This window comes from Macaca mulatta, chromosome 11, assembly GCF_049350105.2.
Source record: "Macaca mulatta isolate MMU2019108-1 chromosome 11, T2T-MMU8v2.0, whole genome shotgun sequence".
NCBI lineage: Eukaryota > Metazoa > Chordata > Mammalia > Primates > Cercopithecidae > Macaca > Macaca mulatta.
In genome coordinates, this window is record NC_133416.1 from 108,649,083 (window position 1) to 108,668,884 (window position 19,802).

At 38.3% G+C, this 19,802-nt stretch overlaps 1 protein-coding gene across 1 annotated transcript in view; it reads left to right on the plus strand.

The window, feature by feature from the left end:
• The window catches only part of UTP20 (UTP20 small subunit processome component), a 109,140-nt gene that overhangs the window by 49,300 nt on the left and 40,038 nt on the right, over positions 1 to 19,802 (plus strand). The window contains exons 27-37 of the mRNA XM_001091709.5: positions 375 to 583; positions 6,456 to 6,599; positions 7,570 to 7,649; positions 11,201 to 11,427; positions 11,946 to 12,090; positions 13,658 to 13,745; positions 15,873 to 16,016; positions 16,201 to 16,251; positions 16,354 to 16,506; positions 18,441 to 18,596; positions 19,407 to 19,547. Coding sequence (XP_001091709.3) covers positions 375 to 583; positions 6,456 to 6,599; positions 7,570 to 7,649; positions 11,201 to 11,427; positions 11,946 to 12,090; positions 13,658 to 13,745; positions 15,873 to 16,016; positions 16,201 to 16,251; positions 16,354 to 16,506; positions 18,441 to 18,596; positions 19,407 to 19,547 — 1,538 coding nt within the window. The remainder of the gene's footprint in view (positions 1 to 374; positions 584 to 6,455; positions 6,600 to 7,569; positions 7,650 to 11,200; positions 11,428 to 11,945; positions 12,091 to 13,657; positions 13,746 to 15,872; positions 16,017 to 16,200; positions 16,252 to 16,353; positions 16,507 to 18,440; positions 18,597 to 19,406; positions 19,548 to 19,802) is intronic.

Consider the following 19,802-nt stretch of genomic DNA (forward strand, 5'->3'; position numbering starts at 1 on the left):
TCTCAAAAAAAAAAAAAAAAAAAATTGCCAGATGGAATGAGAAACTTAATTCATAACTCAGGTTTTGAGGGATAGTGTAAATAAGTTGGATGAGAATTAGGCTTAGAGACTTAGTTCGGTTGCAGATTTGTTACCCTCTTATTCCTTAGTCTCTTCTTCTCTAAAATGGGGGTAGTTAAACCTGTCTTATGTGGCTCATTGAATATTTGGTAAGAACCAAAAGGAGATAATATAGAAGAAAAGTGCATTGTTATCTATAAATTATGACAGTAGAAAATACTGTATTATTAAGGGAAATGGAAATAAAACTACAATTATAAATAGTAACAAACTAATATGTTACCTTACATGACCTCTCCTCTTTGTTTCACTAGGTGAGTGCCATTCTGCAGTCATTCAAGCAGTAGAAGACTTGGATTTGTCTGAAGTTCTTCCTTTAGGTCGTCAGCATGGTATCTTAAACAGCCTTGAGATAGTATTGAAAAACATTAATCATCTGATCAGCGCATACCTGCCAAAGATTTTGCAGATACTGCTCTGTATGACGGCAACCGTATCACACATCCTTGACCAACGAGAAAAGGTGAGAGATTCGCTATAGATGCTTTCTTCTTGGGCTCATGGGTGTCTTGGGCATTGAGTTGGGCCTGATTTACTAACACTCTCCCAAGTTCAATCCTTATACAACCCTTTGAAAGTATCTTCTTAAAACAGTCTTCCACGTAGTGGGACTCTTTGCTGTTATAAATATTTACTTATGACCAGAAAATGCAAATTATATCAAGTGTATATTTTAAAAAGAGATGGATTCGTAGTGAGTGGGTTAGTTCTCTGTTTCTTAGGAATCCAAGTCAAATGCTTGAGCTGATATTTCTTAGATTTTAATTCCAAGAGCCTAGAAGTATAAGGTATCTTCCAACTCTCATTTCTCCAGGATGGCTGGAAAATGAATAGACCACTGTTACCATCAGCACTGTTATTTTGAGAGTTGCGTGGAAGTCTTTAAAAAGTAGAGATGCTTACCTACAATAAGTGCAGTGTTTTGAGTAAATATAAATAGTAAGATGGGGCAAAACAAACCAGCTGGCCAACTGCCAAAAGGTGCTCAGGAAGTGTGTTCTAATTATATTCAAGACAATTTATGTTCTGTTGAAATAGATCCGTGGACATGAGTGAACTCTTTGGAGTTTAGGGAAATAGTCCATAATCTTTTTTTTTTTTTTGAGACAGAGTCTCGCTCTGTTGCCCAGGCTGGAGTGCAGTGGCATGATCCCGGCTCACTGCAACTTCCGCCTCCCAGGTTCAAGTGATTCTCCTGCCTCAGCTTCCTGAGCAGTCCTTAGCTGGGAGTACAGGCGCCCGCCACCACGCCCGACTCATTTTTGTATTTTAGTAGAGACGGGGTTTCACCATGTTGGCCAGGCCGGTCTCGAACTCCTGACCTCAGGTGATCTGCCCACCTCGGCCTCCAAAAGTGTTGGAATTACAGGCATGAGCCACCTTGCCCGGCCTCATAATATCTTATGGACTGAAGGCTTCTGGGAGAAAATGCAACTTGAAGTAGAGCTCCAGACTCAGATTTCTGCTGTTGACTCTCAGTTAATTCCAAATAGGCACAGTTTTAATTTGGCCAAAATTTATTTCATTTGATTTCTAGATATGCCCAGTGAACTGCCTGTCAAATATGATCATGATAAGTGAAAATTGACTGCCAAAATTTTAGGCTGCTGGTTTGGGCTATGCATGGATGTGAATCTGTTTTAGCAATGAAATTATATTCTCTGATAACCAAGATGCAGAGATTTAGAACACTTCTTCCATTTTGGTAGTCACATTTTGTTTTTCTCGTTCTTTCATTCATTTCTTCAGTAAATATTAATTGAGCCTCTACTATGTGTCAGGTACTGTACTAAGCACTGGGAATAGTCAGCAAAGCACACAGACATTTATGTTCTTTTATTTGTTCATTAAGTACTTATTGAGCACCTACTGTGTGCCAGACATTGTTCCAGGGAAGGAGTGAGACATGTGAGGACTCAGTATATGGGGAGAAAAAGAATGAATGAATAAATAAATAAATATACACATAATTAAAATAATGTCAGAGGGAAGTACATTCTGGAAGGAAAATAAAATGAGGAGACCCTTCTGCAGGGTCCTGAGGCTCATTCTCGGTGTAACTCTCACCTGTCAGTACTCTGCCCTGTGAGTTCTAGCTGCCTTTGCCTCCCCAAGTTGCCCAGCTCTGTCTCTTTATCTTGGGGTCAGTGGACTCTGCCTGGGCTCTTGCTTCCTGCACTGAGGCCTGAAAACTCTCCAGGCAGTAAGGTAGGGAAATCACAAGGCTCATTTCCTTTGCTTTCCGCCTCTCAGGGATCACTGTTCTCTGCTGCCTGATGTCCAACGTCTGAAAATTATTGTTTATATATTTTGTTTACTTCCTTAGTTGCTTAAGAGAGGAGGGTAAATCCAGTCCCTTTTACTCCATCTTGGTTGGAAGTGCAAAACCACTATAAAGGAGCAGGCAAAACAGTCCTCAGACTAACACAGGACTGGAAATAGCCTACATCCCCAACAGCCACAGTAGAAATCCCGTAATACACAATACACCGGGGGAGAGTCTTTGGAAGATGTTGCCTCAGTCATGGATCCAAATTAGCACTAGAATAGAGGCTGCTGTGGGCTCACTTTAAAAGGTCAAACATTTTTCAAGTTTGATCCCAGAACAAAGCCCAAAATTTTAAATGATTTAAGTGAAAATAAATTTCACAATGTCTGACATGCAGTCAGACATTACCAGGCATACAAAGTAGGAGGAAAATTTTACCCATAATGAAGAGAAAGGGCAATCAATAGAAGCAGATCCAGAAATGACACAGATAATAGAATTAGACAAGGAGGTTGATGCCACCACTTTGGGAAGCCAGGGTGGGAGGATCACTGGAGGCCAGGAGTTTGAGACCAGCCTGGACAACATAGCAAGACCCTATTTTTGCAAAAAGTAAAAAATTAACCAGGCTCAGTAGCACACACCTGTACTCAGGAAGCTAAGGTGAGAGGATCACTTGATCTCAGGAAATTGAGGCTGTAGTAGGCCAAGATCAAACCACTGCATTCCATCATGGGCAACAGAGTGAGACTCTGCCTCTAAAAAAAAAAAAAAAAAAAAATTAGACAAGGACATTAAAATAGCTATTATAAAAACACTCCATATATTAGAGAAAGTAGAAGAAATCATGAGCATGTTAAGGAGAGACATGGAAGATGTGCAAAATTTAATGTAAGATGAGGAAATATTATAGAAAGTGACTAGTGTGGGGGTGGATAGGTGCTTCATTTACTAGGATGGTGAGGGTCCTCTATAAAAAGGTGCTCTTTGAGCTTACACCTCACCATGAGAAAAACATTTCAGGCAAAGAAAATGACTAGTGCAAAATCCCTGGTTGGGAATGGTCTTGACATGTTGTAAGAATAGACAAGGCTGTGGTGGCTAGAGCACCAGGAGCAGGAAGAGTCATGTAAGGTGAGGATGAAGAGGTAGGTCGTATGGGCTCTGTAGGACCTTGTAGGCTATGACGAGGGGGTGAATTTACTTCTAAAGATAACGGAAACTGCTGAGAGGCTCGAAGCAGGTGAGTGATAAGGACTGTGTAGTGTTTTAAAAATACTGCTTTGGTGGCTTTGTGGAAAAGGGACTATGGGAGGCCAAGAATGGAAGCAGAAAAGAGGTCTTAGAAAGTTCTTTCTCTGTTAAATGAGAGCATAATAAGGGCCACGGGAAGAATTAAGTGAGAACCTGTTTATGCCTTGTAGCAAGTGATAGTGACTTTATCTGTATATGAATATATTAAATTTTGAAAGGTTTGCCTGTGTAGTGCCTTCACATTTTTGGTTAACTTAGAAGTTACTTAGTAATACAGCCTCCCTCCCAAGTCAATAATCAGTAACTCGAAGGATCATTTATGCAATATCACAGTTCATTAGTTAATGAGATTTTAAGCTTGTTGACAGATATGAGCTTTCTTATATTTTCCTTTGAAATTCTTGGACCCATCTGAGGAATTCCTTAGTGAATTATTGCACAGTAGTTTTGCTTAAGTGAGTTAATGTTCTACATTTATGTGCTTCAGCTCAGTTATATATTTACTTTTTTGTGTCTTTCCTTCAGGGCATTGATCGGCATTGAAAGATACTTGAAAATTGTTGGTTTTGGGTTTTTTTTTTTTACATTTAAGCAACAATGTAACTTGTAAACACACACAAACTCAATCATATTGACTGTTCCTCTAGGAATTAAAGTGTATGATTGCTCATTTTCAGGGTTTTTCTCTAGTTTATTCAACAATTATTGAGTAAATTGGGCAGCTGGCGCTTTAGTTACAGAAATGAATAGAACATGCAGATTGTACCCGATGGGAAGGGTGGTTGGTGGGAATGGGAGACGGGTGGGGAGTGTCTATTTGATACCATGTTTGCAGTTGTGAGCTTCATATTTCCTCCAGATACCATGTTTTTTTCAAATATCAGGGATGATTTTTATCTTTCACTAAACTTGATGCAGCTGATAAAAATATTGCTAGTTGAAGCAGAGCAGAATGACTTGTAACTACATCACCTGTGCTTGCTTACTGTCAATTCCTTTGTGACTTGTATAATAAGATAATAAGCTAAAAGTAGACCATATGTGAGATACCATGATTCCTCAGGCTTGCTCAGCAAACTAATGACATCCTTGTTCATATTTACTTGAATTTAAAATGTGCTATATCAGATTCAAATACTTCTGTTGGTCAGATTATCAGATTTTCATGATACATAATTTTCCTATTAGTTTTCTTCATGTTATCTTGGCCGTAAGACTTGATATTCACTGTATGAGAGCATTTGTGTTGTCTTTATAAATTGCAAGGTGACTTTTAGGTTTTAACGTAGGTAATTAAGGTGATATATAAAAATAAATTATCACTTTTATGTCTAGAGCCCACAGTTTCCTAATCAAGTGGGAAAACGAGCAGGGGTTGAATCTTCTCCCTTTTTTTTTTTTTAAACTTTCTGTGCTAGGGCAAAATCCCTCTGAGGCCCTTGTCTCTCCTCTGCTTGGCCTAAAGCTCTTCATTCTTTAGTACCCAGTAGAAATCTGCCTATTCCATGAAGCTCTGTCCTGAAATTTGTAGTAATTCCTCCTACTGAAATATCTTTGGGCCAGGTGCAGTGGCTCACGCCTGCAGTCCGAGCACTTTGGGAGGTCGAGACTGGTGGATCACCTGAGATGGGAAGTTCGAGACCAGCCTGACCAACATGGAGAAACCCTGTCTCTACCAGAAATACAAAACGAGCCGGGCATGGTGGCACATGCCTGTAATCCCTGCTACTCGGGAGGCTGAGGCAGGAGAATCACTTGAACCCAGGAGGCGTAGGTTGCAGTGATCCCAGATTGTGTCATTGCAGTTCATTCTGGGCAACAAGAGTGAAACTGCATCTCAAAAAAAAAAAAAAAGAAAGAAAGAAAAAAGAAATGTCTTTGGCATTTTCAGTCTCTTACATACATTCAATAAATTTGCCTTTAATAAGATTTTCAGTTGAATTGAGGTCACGACCGTGGCTGGCATGCCACTGGAGCCATTAGTAGGGACTCAATAAATTGTCCTATTCTGAGCCTGAACAAATTGGCTGTGAATTTGTGATTGTATAACTCACAGGGAAGGAGATGCCAGTGGAAGTAGCAATGTTCGTTATTTTAAAGGTTTGCTTTTACTTCACACTCATTCCAGCCTCTATGCCTCTAAACAGACAAATCATATTTCTTTCTAAATTGCATTTTTCTTTGAACTATGTATGCTGAAATCTTCCTATCCCTTGATTCAGTCACCTCATCCTCTTGCTGTACAAAGTATTTCACTGTATGGAAAAGTCATAAATTCCTTAACTAGTCCCCTAGGCTAATTTTAACAAGAATAATTTATAACTTCTAGTCTTATAAAAAGTAAAATAGTAAGTATGAAAATACATAGAAAAATGACTTTCATTTGAAATGAAGATTTAATTTTTCCCCCCTAATATAAGGCATTATGTTGGGAAAAAAAAGAAAAAGAAAATTTTTGCTTTGTTTAGAATTCTCTATTCGTGGGAAGAAATCAGGATTTTACTTGAATAAAACAGTAAAACAGTATAGACTACAAAACAACTATTCCAGTTGTAATAATGTTTTTTCTTAAGGATAACTAGTGTGACTACTAGGCAGTGATATTGTTTTAAGACTCTGCTTTCTTTTCTTGTTCAATGAGAAAAGTAAGACAATTTGCTTGGTTGGTGTTCCCATATAAATCAAGTCAACAGATTTAGTAATAGGATTTCCAGTTTAATTCTTAGCCACCTGAGTAAGAGTGCCTCTCTGAGGAATCAGGGATAAAAATGATATATATGTATTTTTTAAACAGAAGATCTTTGTTTTACAGATACAGCTGAGATTTATTAATCCATTGAAAAATTTAAGACGTCTTGGAATCAAAATGGTAACTGATATCTTTTTGGACTGGGAATCATACCAGTTTAGAACAGAAGAAATTGATGCTGTGTTTCATGGTGCAGTTTGGCCCCAGGTAAATCTCGATTTCTACATCTGCCTGTATGCCTTCTGCTTTTTCCTTTATTACTAACTCACCAACATAGCTACCACCCAGACATGAATGCTTACCTGGGTCTTTTCTTTTACATCGAGCCCTTCTTTCTGGAAGTTTTTAGAACACTTTTCTTTGCCTTCACTACCACCTAAAACTCAAGAGTTAGTTTCTGCTATACCGTAGCATTTACACTTAAGGCTCAACTGAATATGAATGTGTCTCTTTAGCAACTGTAACATAACTTTTTTTTTGAGACAGAGTCTCGCTTACTGCAACCTCTGCCTCCTGAGTTCAAGAAAGAGATTCTCCTGCCTCAGCCTCCCAGGTAGCTGGAATTACAGGCATGCACCACAATGCCCAACTAATTTTTGTATTTTTAGTAGAGATGGAGTTTCGCCTTGTTGGCCAGGCTGGTCTTGAACTCCTGACCTTAGGTGATCCATCTGCCTCGGCCTCCCAAAGTGCTGGGATTACAGGCGTGAGCCACTGCGCCCGGCCTGTAACATGATTTTTATAGCACCTCACATAGCATTGCCTCTGGCTTTTGACAAGCGTGAGGGAAAACACACAGGTGTTTCTATTACAGACTTCCTATTTTGATTTCTCTGGTTGTAATCCCTTGGTGATGATAACTGGTATAGGTGTAGACTGAAGGAGAGATTTGATTTTAGGAAATGTTTCTAGGTGTTGGAGGTCCCAGTCATTTTCAACACTCTGAAACTTAAAATACCATTTATTTTCTAGTGTCTAGCACTTCCATGCATCACCTTTGCCATTTTTCCTGTGTATATGTTCTTTTGGATCTCTTTATACTTATTCTGTCATTTGGATGTTAATCTCTGTCCCTTGTCTTTTTCATCCTCTGCTGTGATTTCTGTGCTTGTTATTTGTGGTTTTTCTATAATTTGGTATATGTATTTGGTATTCTGTTTTTTACTTTGTCTCCTAGATCAGCAGGCTTGGATCTGAGAGTCAATATTCTCCTACTCCTCTGCTGAAACTGATCAGTATCTGGAGCAGAAACGCAAGGTATAACCTTTCTTTTTTCCTTCTTTAAAAGGGGCAATGTTTTAGACAAATCTGGTTAAAGCAGTCCAGGGAACTAATAATGTAATTTATGGTCTTTCCATACAGTGAACTACTTTTGATACAGTTAAAGAGAATGAGGCAGCTGAGTAAAAGCAAGGAAAGATATGAAAATACATAGTTTAAAGAAAAATATAGCCATGCATGGTGGCTCACGCCTGTAATCCCAGCACTTTGGGAGGCAGAAGCAGGATTGCTTGACCTCAGGAGTTCGAGACCAGTATGGACAACGTAGTGAGGTCTTGTCTTTACTGAAAATCAAAAAATTGGCTGGGCATGTGGCACATTGCTGTAGTTCCAGCTACTTGGAGGCTGAGGTGGGAGCATCACTTGAGCCCACAAAGTCGAGGCTACAATGAGCCATGATCATGCCACTGCATTCTAGCCTGGGAGAAAGCGAGACCCTGTCTCAAAAAAAAAAAAGATAAAAAGATAAATTGCTAGACAATATATATAGTGTGATGCAGGAAGGTATGTGTGTATATAAATATGAAATGAAATAGAAACTGTCCAGAAGGACATATGAGAACTATTAACAATGTGGCCATAGCACATGGAGGTTTGGGTGGAACAAAGCAGGGAGAGGAGAGTTTTCATAATACATCTTTTGGACTGTTTGAATTTTTTAGAATAATTAAAAAGTAAAAATAGGTAAAATAACATCTTACAAAGTAAAGAAAATTTTAGAGTATGTATTACAGCTAAAACTAATACTTTTTTGGTAATTTTTACAGTTTGATTAAAACTTGAAAATTTTAAGTATTAGAGTTGATAGAGATGTTCTTCTAATATATGTAATAATTATGTCAGCAGTTTGATTTGGCCTGGCATAGGGAGAAACAATGTGAAACACACCAGATAGTTATATCATCACATAAATATTATCATTTTCTGCATGCTTGCTTAAAAATAAATGCTGACTTGTAATTGGCATTCTATGTGTTTTTCCCAGTTCCCACTGAAAATCAGGAAAACCTCACAAGCTTTCTAGATTTTCTAGACGATTGTCTTCTTTGTGAAACTCCATCTAAATGTACATTCAGCTCTCATGGTCAGAAAAGGTTTTATTATTGATTCAGTGATGTTAAAATCATAGTCTTGGTTTTTACAAGATTGGAATCATACTGTATAACTGGCTTTTGATTTTGTTTTTTTCGTGTATCTTTATGTCATGAACATTTCTTCATGTTATTAGTCTTCAAAAACAAACCAAAAACCTTGACATTGTCTTCCTCAGGAAAACTTGTCTATTTTACTAATAGTACGTTGTCTACATTTATTCCCCAATTTGACACAGCAATTTTATATCTTTATCATTGGACATTTGTAAGCGACACTTCATAGGCATACTTGAGAAATGTTGTATGTAGTTTTGTCATTTCCATGCACATAAGCCATGAAGGACTTTCATCCAGGAAGACTTTACAATAGAGATTCATTTTCATATTCGTTGGGGCCTTATTCAAGGTATTGAGCCACATTGTTGGATCCACTTCATTCTTTTCTGCAATTTCTCATGTTTTGGTTGGGTAAATAGAAGCCACATAGCAATGGAAGAGAACCTCTTTTTCCTTTTATACTTAAAACTTACCTGAAAGAAATCTCTAAAATTGTTGACTTCCCTTGGAATCCACATAGCAATAGATATGCATATGACGTTGTGTGTGGAAGAATTAACGAATGAATATTTCAGAACCCCTTCAATGGGAATGTTACTTTTTAATAAAAAAAAAAGATTTTGAAGTGTAGTTCCTGTTTACATAGTGTCAATGAGAAATTAAAACAGATTTTTCATCTATAGAGAAGTCTAGCATTTTACTAGCTTATAAGTAAGTTTAAATTTTCTCAGAAATTAGGTGAACTCAGGGCAGCAAAAACTTACTAACTAGGGTGAGCATATACTTTTTTGTCCACATTGAAAAACTCCTGAGGATGAAAAGAGATGTAATAAATAAGTCAAAACAGCCAGTGTAAACCGGGACTGTCCCAGACCCCTTTCTTAGCTGCTCTGGTTCTAGTCACTGCAGCCCCAGCATAGCACACAGTCTCTTCTTCTGCATGCTCCTTCCAGCTCTGTAAGGCCCTGTCATCACATACTGCCTTTGTTGTATTCATCTGTCTTCATAACTTATTATCCACAGCTCCTTCAGGGCAAAGAGGGTTACACATCTTCATCCATGTGTAGTTGATGATCATTGCATGTTGTTTGAGTGATTGGAATTGCTGATTGAGCCATGCACGTTAGCTGTAGCATGCTCATTGTACTGTGGCAGCAAGTTACGTTGGTCAAGGGAAAACGGTTTGGTCGCTGGGAAGTTGCATTGTATCCGAATGGGCTCTTGCTAGGACTTTACCTGCAGTTGAAAGCAGTTCTCTTCCCTTTTCTGCTGGAAAAAGTTTAAGACAACAAAACAACATAGTGATTAAGAGCACAGTCTCTGAAGTCACACTAACCTAGCTTCAAATCCTAGCACCACTGTGCGTTCTTTTGGTCAAGTTGGCCTCTGAGCCTCAGTTTCATCACCTGTAAGATGGGTATAATACCCATTTATTGGTGAAGACCCACTTCATTGATAAAAGAGGTGATAATATATAATATAAAGTGCCTTGTGTAGAGCCTGCCCGTACTATGCACAATATTTGTTGGACAGAAAGATGTATGAATATAACCTCTTAGAACTTTTCTGTCAGTTTGTCAATGCTAAGTATGTTAAAGAGCTCAAGCTCTTCCCGCCCCCTGACCCCAGTGATGATGAATTGAAAAAGGCAAACTATCTGAACTGTTTCTGTTTGACCTTCCTAGTAATTGTTAGGATTGCATTTCTGACTGAATCAGCTGCTGGTTTACGCTTGGCTGGAAAGCCTTTGTCCCTCTGCCCTTGTTGGTGCATTTGCATTAGGAAGGACATTTATAACTTTCATGTGAGTCTTTCATTATTGGGGATGGATTCATCCCCGTCTCCCAACATTGAGTGTTCCATATCCTGATCAATAAACGTTTGTTTGGTCTGTACTCCTAACTCCTGTGTTCTAGTACATAGGGTTTTATGTGAGTGTTTAAACATTCACGTTCTAGAAAGCTTATAATTGAAAAGTAGTCTGTTTTCAGTAAGTCTCTTTTAGAAAGAGCTTAGACATTGGAGTTTGATTGTGATTCAAATCTCAGCTCTATTATTAGCTCAGTGGCTTCGGACAAATCCGTTTTCTCATCCATAATGTGGGAATAATGATACTACCACATAGAAAGGTTATGAGAAATGAGAAATATATATAAAGTGCCTAAGTAATATGTTTGTAATGTAATACTTAGAATTTCTATTATCCATCGAATTTTAGATTTAATGTAATTCCCCTTTGAATAATCTTATTAATGTGGAAACACACACACATACACATATATATTTGTTAAACTCATGGTGAAAATTCATATGGACATGTTTTTAGAAGTGAACACATTGAGAATAAGATGATTACTAAAATGTTTTATCTTCCAGGTATTTCCCTTTGCTGGCTAAACAGAAGCCTGGGCACCCAGAATGTGATATCCTGACCAATGTTTTTGCAATTCTCTCAGCAAAGAATCTTTCTGATGCCACAGCTACTATTGTAATGGACATAGTTGATGACCTTCTTAACCTTCCAGATTTCGAGCCCACAGAAACAGTTTTGAACTTGCTGGTAACTGGATGTGTATACCCTGACATAGCAGAAAACATAGATGGTATGTATGATGACAAAGCAGATAATTCTTAGACTTCTGATGTAGCAATTGTTTCCTCAGAAGAGAAAAAAGATCAGTATAATCTGACTCACTTGAGAGCATGTGCTCATAAGTTTCTTTTCTCTGGGAACTAATACTAATTTATATAAACTGAATTTTCTTTGCAGTTATAAGAATAGATTATTTACTCTTCAAGAAGTTTCAACTCTCCTCCAGGAAATTATGAAAATGATTTCTACTGTCATGTCTCTACATTCTTCTTACCATATTATCCCAAATAATTCCCTTACTATTACCAAAAAATGGTTTAAATAAAGCCTCAAAGGTCTCTTAAATAAGTTCTTGATTTAACTAGTAATATAGCTATTTTGAGTAAGAAGAAAGTTGTTTATTTAGAATCAAAATTTAACTAAATGTTCATAGTGGTTGAGTGCTTTTCTTATCATCATGAAGATTTTGTACAGTTATGCCTTAAGAGAGTTTATTAAAATCAAAACATTAATCATTATCTATTTCAGAGTCTATCACAATAGGAGGAAGATTAATTCTACCTCATGTGCCTGCAATTCTTCAGTATCTCAGCAAAACCACAATAAGTGCAGAAAAGGTGAAAAAGAAAAAGAATAGAGCACAAGTCAGTAAAGAGCTTGGCATTCTTTCAAAGTAAGTGATATGTTGATACTTAAAAGATAACATTACCATCCTTGGTTTTAACTTTTTAAAAAATTATTATCTTGGCCAGGCGTGGTGGCTCATGCCTGTAATCCCAGCACTTTGGGAGGCTGAGGTGGGTGGATCACCTGAGGTCAGGAGTTCAAGACCAGCCTGACCAACATGGCAAAACCCTGTCTCTGCTGAAAATACAAAAGTTAGCTGGGCCTGGTGGTGGACACCTGTAATCCCAGCTACTCGGGAGACTGAGGCAGGAGAGTCACCTGAACCCAGGAGGCGGAGGTTGCAGTGAGCCGAGATCGTGCCACTGCACCCCAGCCTGGGTGACAGAGTAAGACTTTGTCAGAAAATGAAATAAAATAAAAATTTTAAAAATTACCTTGTTTTTCAGGTGTTTGAACCTGGCAATACAGAGCTAAAAAGTTTTTTAGTATTTTTGAATCCCCTTTACTTTTAAGTTAATGCAGAATTCCCTTTCTCTGCTGGAATACTTACTAGAAACCGTTCATAGCATCTGTCTTTGTTTAATAAAATTAAAGGGAACAGATTTTTCAAAATCCTAAAGTAGACTAATAGATTTGTTTGTTTAGCCTTTGTGTATTTTGAGTTTTGTGGAATTACGGTTTTTTACTCTTTAGTGTAATAATAAAAATAATTAACTTGAAAGAGCAGATTGTTCTGTTTTTTGTCAGGAAGATCTCACAAGGGTTTTTAAAGAATCTGTTTGGCAATAGACCTAGGAGTCTGTTGTGATTTTGGTAAAGGGAAAGGTTGATAAACCTGAATGCAAGAAACAATTCTATCTTAATTTTAAATTGACCATTACAAGGCTTAGTTGTTGAAAATGTATTTTTTCTGTTATTTAAAACAGTATCAACCAAAAGTGATCTGTTCGAATCTTCTAGAAACTTCTTTGCAATGCTTTTTAAAATACTGTTGTATTTCTAAGTTATGCAGAATGGGAAATCATACTAAATACACTCATTAAATTTCATCCTAGGCTATGTGGTAGTAGAAAGATGATGAAAGGAGATTAGGTACCAGAAAGACCAGAGTTTGAAAGACCTGCTGTACTTCTTTCTAGCTGTGAGACGTCAGTTTCTCTGAGTTTCAGTTTTTCTCTGGGCATAATGAGGCTGACGATTCCTATATTGCAGGGCTATCGTGGGTGTTAAATTGAAATACTGTACATAAACCCTTAAGTCTTGGCACTTAAAAATGTTGTTTCTTTGCAAAATAAAGCAATTACTAATTGCCAGATTACAGGACTGGAGTTCACTCTAACCCACCTATTCACCTGTTCACTGTAACCCACACAATCAGATATTGCAAAATAAATAGAATAGTAGCCATGAGCTTGATGTTGGAGAGGAGTAAGAGTAGCACAGCTAAGTAACTGAGGTAAACTTTTTATACATGCACACATACTTAAAAGCTAGCTGTGTATTGGAATGCTAAAACTGGGTTTTAGTCACTGATGTTTTTCTACAAAAAGTTTAACTTCTTAGAGAAATATTCCTGTATATGGTCCTTACATACTTGTTTTTTCCTTCTTTAGGATCAGCAAGTTTATGAAAGACAAAGAACAAAGTTCTCTACTCATTACGCTTCTCCTTCCATTCCTCCACCGTGGCAATATTGCTGAGGTACAAACTCGTAGGACACTTACTCTGTCTTTAGAGTAGCGCTTTATCTCTAGGTTTACTTGCGAGCAGCACTTTTACTGGCTAGATTTTGTGATGCATTTGTTCCAAGGAACTTAAAAGACTTTTTATAGAAATACAAAAATTAGGCCAGGCAGGGTGGCTCACGCCTGTAATCCCAGCACTTTGGGAGGCTTAGGTGGGTGGATCACCTGAGGTCGGGAGTTCGAGACCAGCCTGACCAACATGGAGAAACCCCATCTCTACTAAAAATTCAAAATTAGCCAGTGGCACATGTGGTGGCACATGCCCGTAATCCCAGCTACTCGGGAGGCTGAGGCAGGAGAATTGCTTGAACCTGGGAGGCGGAGGTTGCTGTGAGCCCAGACTGCGCCATTGCACTCCAGCCTGGGCAACAAGAGTGAAAATCCATCTCAAAAAAAAAAAAAAAGTAATTAATTAAATAAATAAAATTTTAAAATGAGAGGGAAAAGATTAGGACAGACGCTAGGAATGGGGGCAGGCAGGCAAGAAAGTGGAGACGTCATCATCTACAACAATAACAAAGTACTAGCCCCTTTGTTTCCCTTGTTTAGCTTCTGATTCATTTCAGGCGTTTTTCTTTCTCTAACAAGCCTGGAACCCAAGAAGTGCATTGTGTAAATTTTTTTTTTTTGAGATGGAGTTTCACTCTTGTTGTCCCAGGCTGGAGTGCCATGGCACAATCTTGGCTCACTGCAACCTCCGCCTCCTGGATTTAAGCAATTCTTCTGCCTCAGCCTCGAGTAGCTGGGACTACAGGCGCCCACCACCACCCCCAGCTAATTTTTTTGTATGTTTTGTAGAGACGGGGTTTCACTATGTTGGCCAGGCTGGCCTCGAACTCCTGACCTCAGGTGATCCGCCTGCCTCGGCCTCCCAGAGTGCTGGGATTACAGGCATGAGCCACCGTGCCCGGCCGCATTGTATAATCTTAATTGTAGATCACAGTGGCAAAACGGAATAAAAATCAGACTTTTAATATTCAGACACAGCTAAGTGTTTCTGGTATGATTTTCAAACCACAGTTCAGTCTTAGTTAAGAGTCCTCCAGTGGCTCATGCTCATTTGTCAGACTCAGTAGTGATACTAAACATTTCTCACCACACAGTTGTTCAATTTAGAAGACCACAGATCTGTGGACAGCCAGAAGTGTATACAATTGGCCCTCTGTATTCACATTTCCACATCTGTGGATTCATCCAACCTTGGATGAAAATATTTGGAGAAATAACAATGTAATTATAAAAATGATGCAAATTTTAACCAGCTGGGCGTGGTGGCTCACGGCTGTAATCCCCGCACTTTGGGAGGCTAAGGCAGGCAGATCACGAGGTCAGGAGTTCATGACCAGCCTGGCCCATATAGTGAAACCCCGTTTCTACTAAAAATACAAAAATTAGCCAGGCATGGTGGCATGTGCCTGTACTCCCAGCTACTCAGGAAGCTTAAGCAGGAGAATCACCTGAACCCAGGAGGTGGAGGTTGTGGTGAGCCGAGATCATGTCACTGCACTCCAGAATGGACAAAAGAGACTCCACCTCAAAATGAATAAATAAATAAAATAAAAATAAAAATGATGCAAAGTTTAAAAATGGAGTATAACAACCATTTACATAGCATTTACATTGTATTGGGTATTATAAGTAATCTAGAGGTGACTTAAAACATACAGAATGGTGTGTGGGTGATATGCAAATACCATGCCACTTTATATAAGGGACTTAAACATCCTTGGAGTTTGGTATTTTTTGGGGTTCTGGAACCAGTCCCCCTTGGATACTGAGGGACTACTGTACTTCAGCAAGCTCATTTTCTTGTATCTTTTTTGATTAGACAATAGAAGAAATTATGTTTCAAAACTACATATATTGCTTATTAGAATTAAAGGAAGAAACTGGTTCACACATTCTTAAGGGTTTTACATTAAATTAAAATGCTAAAATCTTTTAAAAGATGATAAAATAATTTTTCCAATTACTACTTTCATACCTTATTTGTAATTGTTTTCTATGTTGTGATATATTTAAGTATAATTTGACCAGTTTATAACTTACTGAAATATGACTTCTCTTAACATTTCTTCTCAAGGATACAGAGGTCGATATTCTGGTGACAGTACAAAACTTGTTAAAGCATTGTGTGGACCCTACAAGCTTCCTCAAGCCTATAGCAAAACTTTTCTCAGTTATTAAGAACAAACTGTCAAGAAAATTGCTTTGTACAGTTTTCGAGGTCTGTACTATTCATTTTTACTCCAAATCACCCTTTTTAAAAAAATGTAATTATGACTTATAAACCATATTAGGGGCTTTCTTCATGCCAGGGTGATGTTTTTATGCGAATTTGAGTGGGGACAGGGAACTGAGGGGAGGAGGGCAGAAAAGTTAAGGTAATACACTGTTTTCTTTCCTTTCAGACTCTTTCTGATTTTGAGAGTGGGTTAAAATATATTACTGATGTTGTCAAGGTAAGAAAGAAGGGTTCTCTTTGGCTTCAAAAGTATTATCATTTTTGTTTACTTAAGATTTATATACCTTCATTTATATAATTTCAATGACATTTCTTATAGCTTAACGCCTTCGATCAAAGACATCTTGATGATATCAACTTTGACCTTCGCTTTGAGACTTTCCAGACGATCACCTCTTATATTAAAGAAATGCAAATTGTGGATGTTAACTACCTAATTCCAGTTATGCATAATTGTTTCTATAATCTAGAGGTAGGTTATTATAGCAAAATTCATAAATTATTTTTTATTGTTCTGGTAATACAGCTGCCTAATACAGTGACCTAATCTTTAAATTTGTTTTTTGAGGGGGGACAAAGGTTTTTAGGATTAAATATCGTCATGTGAAGAATCTTTTGTCTGGCAAAACACTTATTCTTACGATTGGAAAGGCAAATATTGTGAATAAAATAACACATATGAAAGCATCTTGAAAAAAATCAAGAAGTTACGTATTAGAATAGGGAAATCCATAGAGATGAAGTACATTAGGTCACTAAAGGCTGCAGAAAGGGAGGAATGGGGCGTGATTTCTAATGGGTATAGGGTTTCTTTTGGGAGTGATGAAAATGTTCTGGAATTAGTGGTGATGATCACACAACCTCCTGAATATACTAAAACCCATTGAATTGTACATTTTTTTTTTTTTTTTGAGACAGGATCTTGTTCTCAGCCAGGCTGGAGTACAGTGATGTGATCTTGGTTCACTGCAGCCTCCGCCTCCGGGTTCAACCAATTCTCCCACCTCAGCCTCCTGAGTAGTAGCTGGGATTACATGGGCGTGCCACCACACCCACCTAATTTTTGCATTTTAGTAGAGACAAAGTTTCATCATGTTGGCCAGGCTGGTCTCGAACTTCTGACCTCAGGTGATCTGCCCATCTTGGCCTTCCAAAGTACTGGGATTATAGGTGTGCGCCACAACAACCAGCCAAATTGTAAATTTTTTAAAAGGGTGAATTTTATGGTGTATCAGTTACATCAATTTATAAACACGTAACTATACTAATTGAAAATTATCCCTTTTTTATTGAAGTTATAAGAGAAATAAAAAGTGTTTGCATTATATTAAGTGCTATGTTGCTGAACTGAATTAAAATCCAAAAATGCAGAAAATGAAACCTTTGATTATTGTTAACTGTGTAGTGGCATCAGTGATCTCTTTGTGGCATTTATAGTTATTCATCTAATATTAAGGATTATGTAATATATGAAAAAATAATCTCCCCATTTTATGCTCATTCTTCATAATCATGTCAAAACTCAGCACAAAAGATTCTAAGTCACTGCCTGGCTGGCTGAGTCAAGGATACCTTCCCTACACTCACTTTGACATTCTTCAAACCACAAACTCTAGAGCAGCCAATTCTGTCATTTTCAGTAATGACCTGATACTGAATATTGAAAACTGGCTTCTGGAGCAGCCAATTCTGTCATTTTCAGTAATGACCTGATACTGAATATTGAAAACTGGCGGCCGGGCGCGGTGGCTCAAGCCTGTAATCCCAGCACTTTGGGAGGCCGAGGCGGGTGGATCACGAGGTCAGGAGATCGAGACTATCCTGGCTAACATGGTGAAACCCCATCTCTACTAAAAATACAAAAATCTAGCCGGGCGTGGTGGCGGGCGCCTGTAGTCTCAGCTACTTGGGAGGCTGAGGCGGGAGAATGGCGTGAACCCGGGAGGCGGAGCTTGCAGTGAGCCGAGATCACGCCACTGCACTCCAGCCTGGGAGACACAGCGAGACTCCGTCTCAAAAAAAAAAAAGAAAACTGGCTTCTGGAGCAGCCAATTCTGTCATTTTCAGTAATGACCTGATACTGAATATTGAAAACTGGCTTTAGTGAACCTTTTAGACTGCCTGCTTTGGGAGGTAAAACTAATTAACAAGGACATTTCGTAGTGCTACCTGAAATTAAATGACACTTCTTGGGAAGCATGGTTTTTCAGCCATTTACAGTATTACATTCCTCATAGCCCCACATTTGGTTCTCCCTTAGGTATGAAGTATTTGTGGGAACTTGCTTAGTAGGCATTTTTACAAGCACGGTGACAGAATTTTGTAGATGCTTGTACTGGGAAGTAATATTCCATATTGTAGTTATTATAGAATAATTTGGTTTTTTTTTTCTCTTTTTTTTTGCAGTTAGGAGATATGAGTTTAAGTGATAATGCCAGCATGTGCCTGATGAGTATCATCAAAAAGCTAGCTGCCTTGAATGTCACAGAGAAAGACTATAGAGAAATTATCCACCGTTCACTCCTGGAGAAATTGAGGAAAGGTCTGAAGAGCCAGACAGAGGTATGTAACTTTGTCTTTTAGGCACTACTGTCTGAGGCTGTGTTTTGTTTTGTTTTCCCACATTTGCTACTGTTGTATAGAAAAGTAGTAAGGCATAGTGCATTTAATGAGAATACTTGATTGAGTAAATAGTCACTAGACTTTTAATGGGAGTGGCACTAGAAAGGAGAGCAGTCACATTTTTCTGTTTTTGTTTTTTTTTTTTGAGATGGAGTCTTGCTCTGTTGCCCAGGCTGGACTGCAGTGGCGTGATCTCGGCTCACTGCAAGCTCTGCCTCCCGGATTCAAGTGATTCTCCTGCCTCAGCCTCCAGAGTAGCTGGGATTAGAGGCACGCGCCACCATACCCAGCTAATTTTTGTATTTTTAGTAGACATGGGGTTTCACCATGCTGGCCAGGCTGGTCTCGAGCTCCTGACCTCAAGTGATCCACTCGACTCGGCCTCCCAAAGTGCTGGGATTACAGGTGTGAGCCACCATGCCTGGCCACCAGTCACTTTTGATCTAATACAGCTGTCAGGTTTTTTGTTTGTTTGTTTGTTTTTTGAGACAGGGGCTCACTTTGTTGCCCAGGCTGGAATGCACCACCGCACCTGCCTGATTTTTGTATTTTTTGTAGAGATAGGATTTCACCATGTTGTCCAGGCTGTTCTCAAACTCCTGGGCTCGAGCAATCCTGATTTTTTTTTTTTTTTAACAGTGGAAATATTTTACTTTTTAAAATTTTATGTCTTTTTCTGTTTCCTCATATTCTCTCAGAAGCAAATTCTTTTTAAAATAAAATATTTTTTTCTTCACTTCATATTTACAGAGTATTCAACAGGATTATACCACGATACTTTCCTGTTTAATTCAAACCTTTCCAAACCAACTGGAATTCAAAGACTTGGTACAGCTTACTCATTACCATGATCCAGAAATGGACTTCTTTGAGAACATGAAGCACATTCAGGTAGAAGACAATTCTGCTTTTCCTACCTATGAAATACTTCAAACAGTTCTGCCTCATTTGGAAAGACGTGTTTTAACTTTCCGAAAAGGTTTAAGCTTCTCTTTCCTTAGCCTTTATGATCATCATTGAAATTTGTATTAAGATGATCATTTCCTGGATTCTGATTTCTTTGGTGGTATCACAAACCACAGTTAATAATAGTGTCGCTTTTCTCTGCCTTTTCCTAAGAAGTGTAAATACTTTGGGTTCACTGTT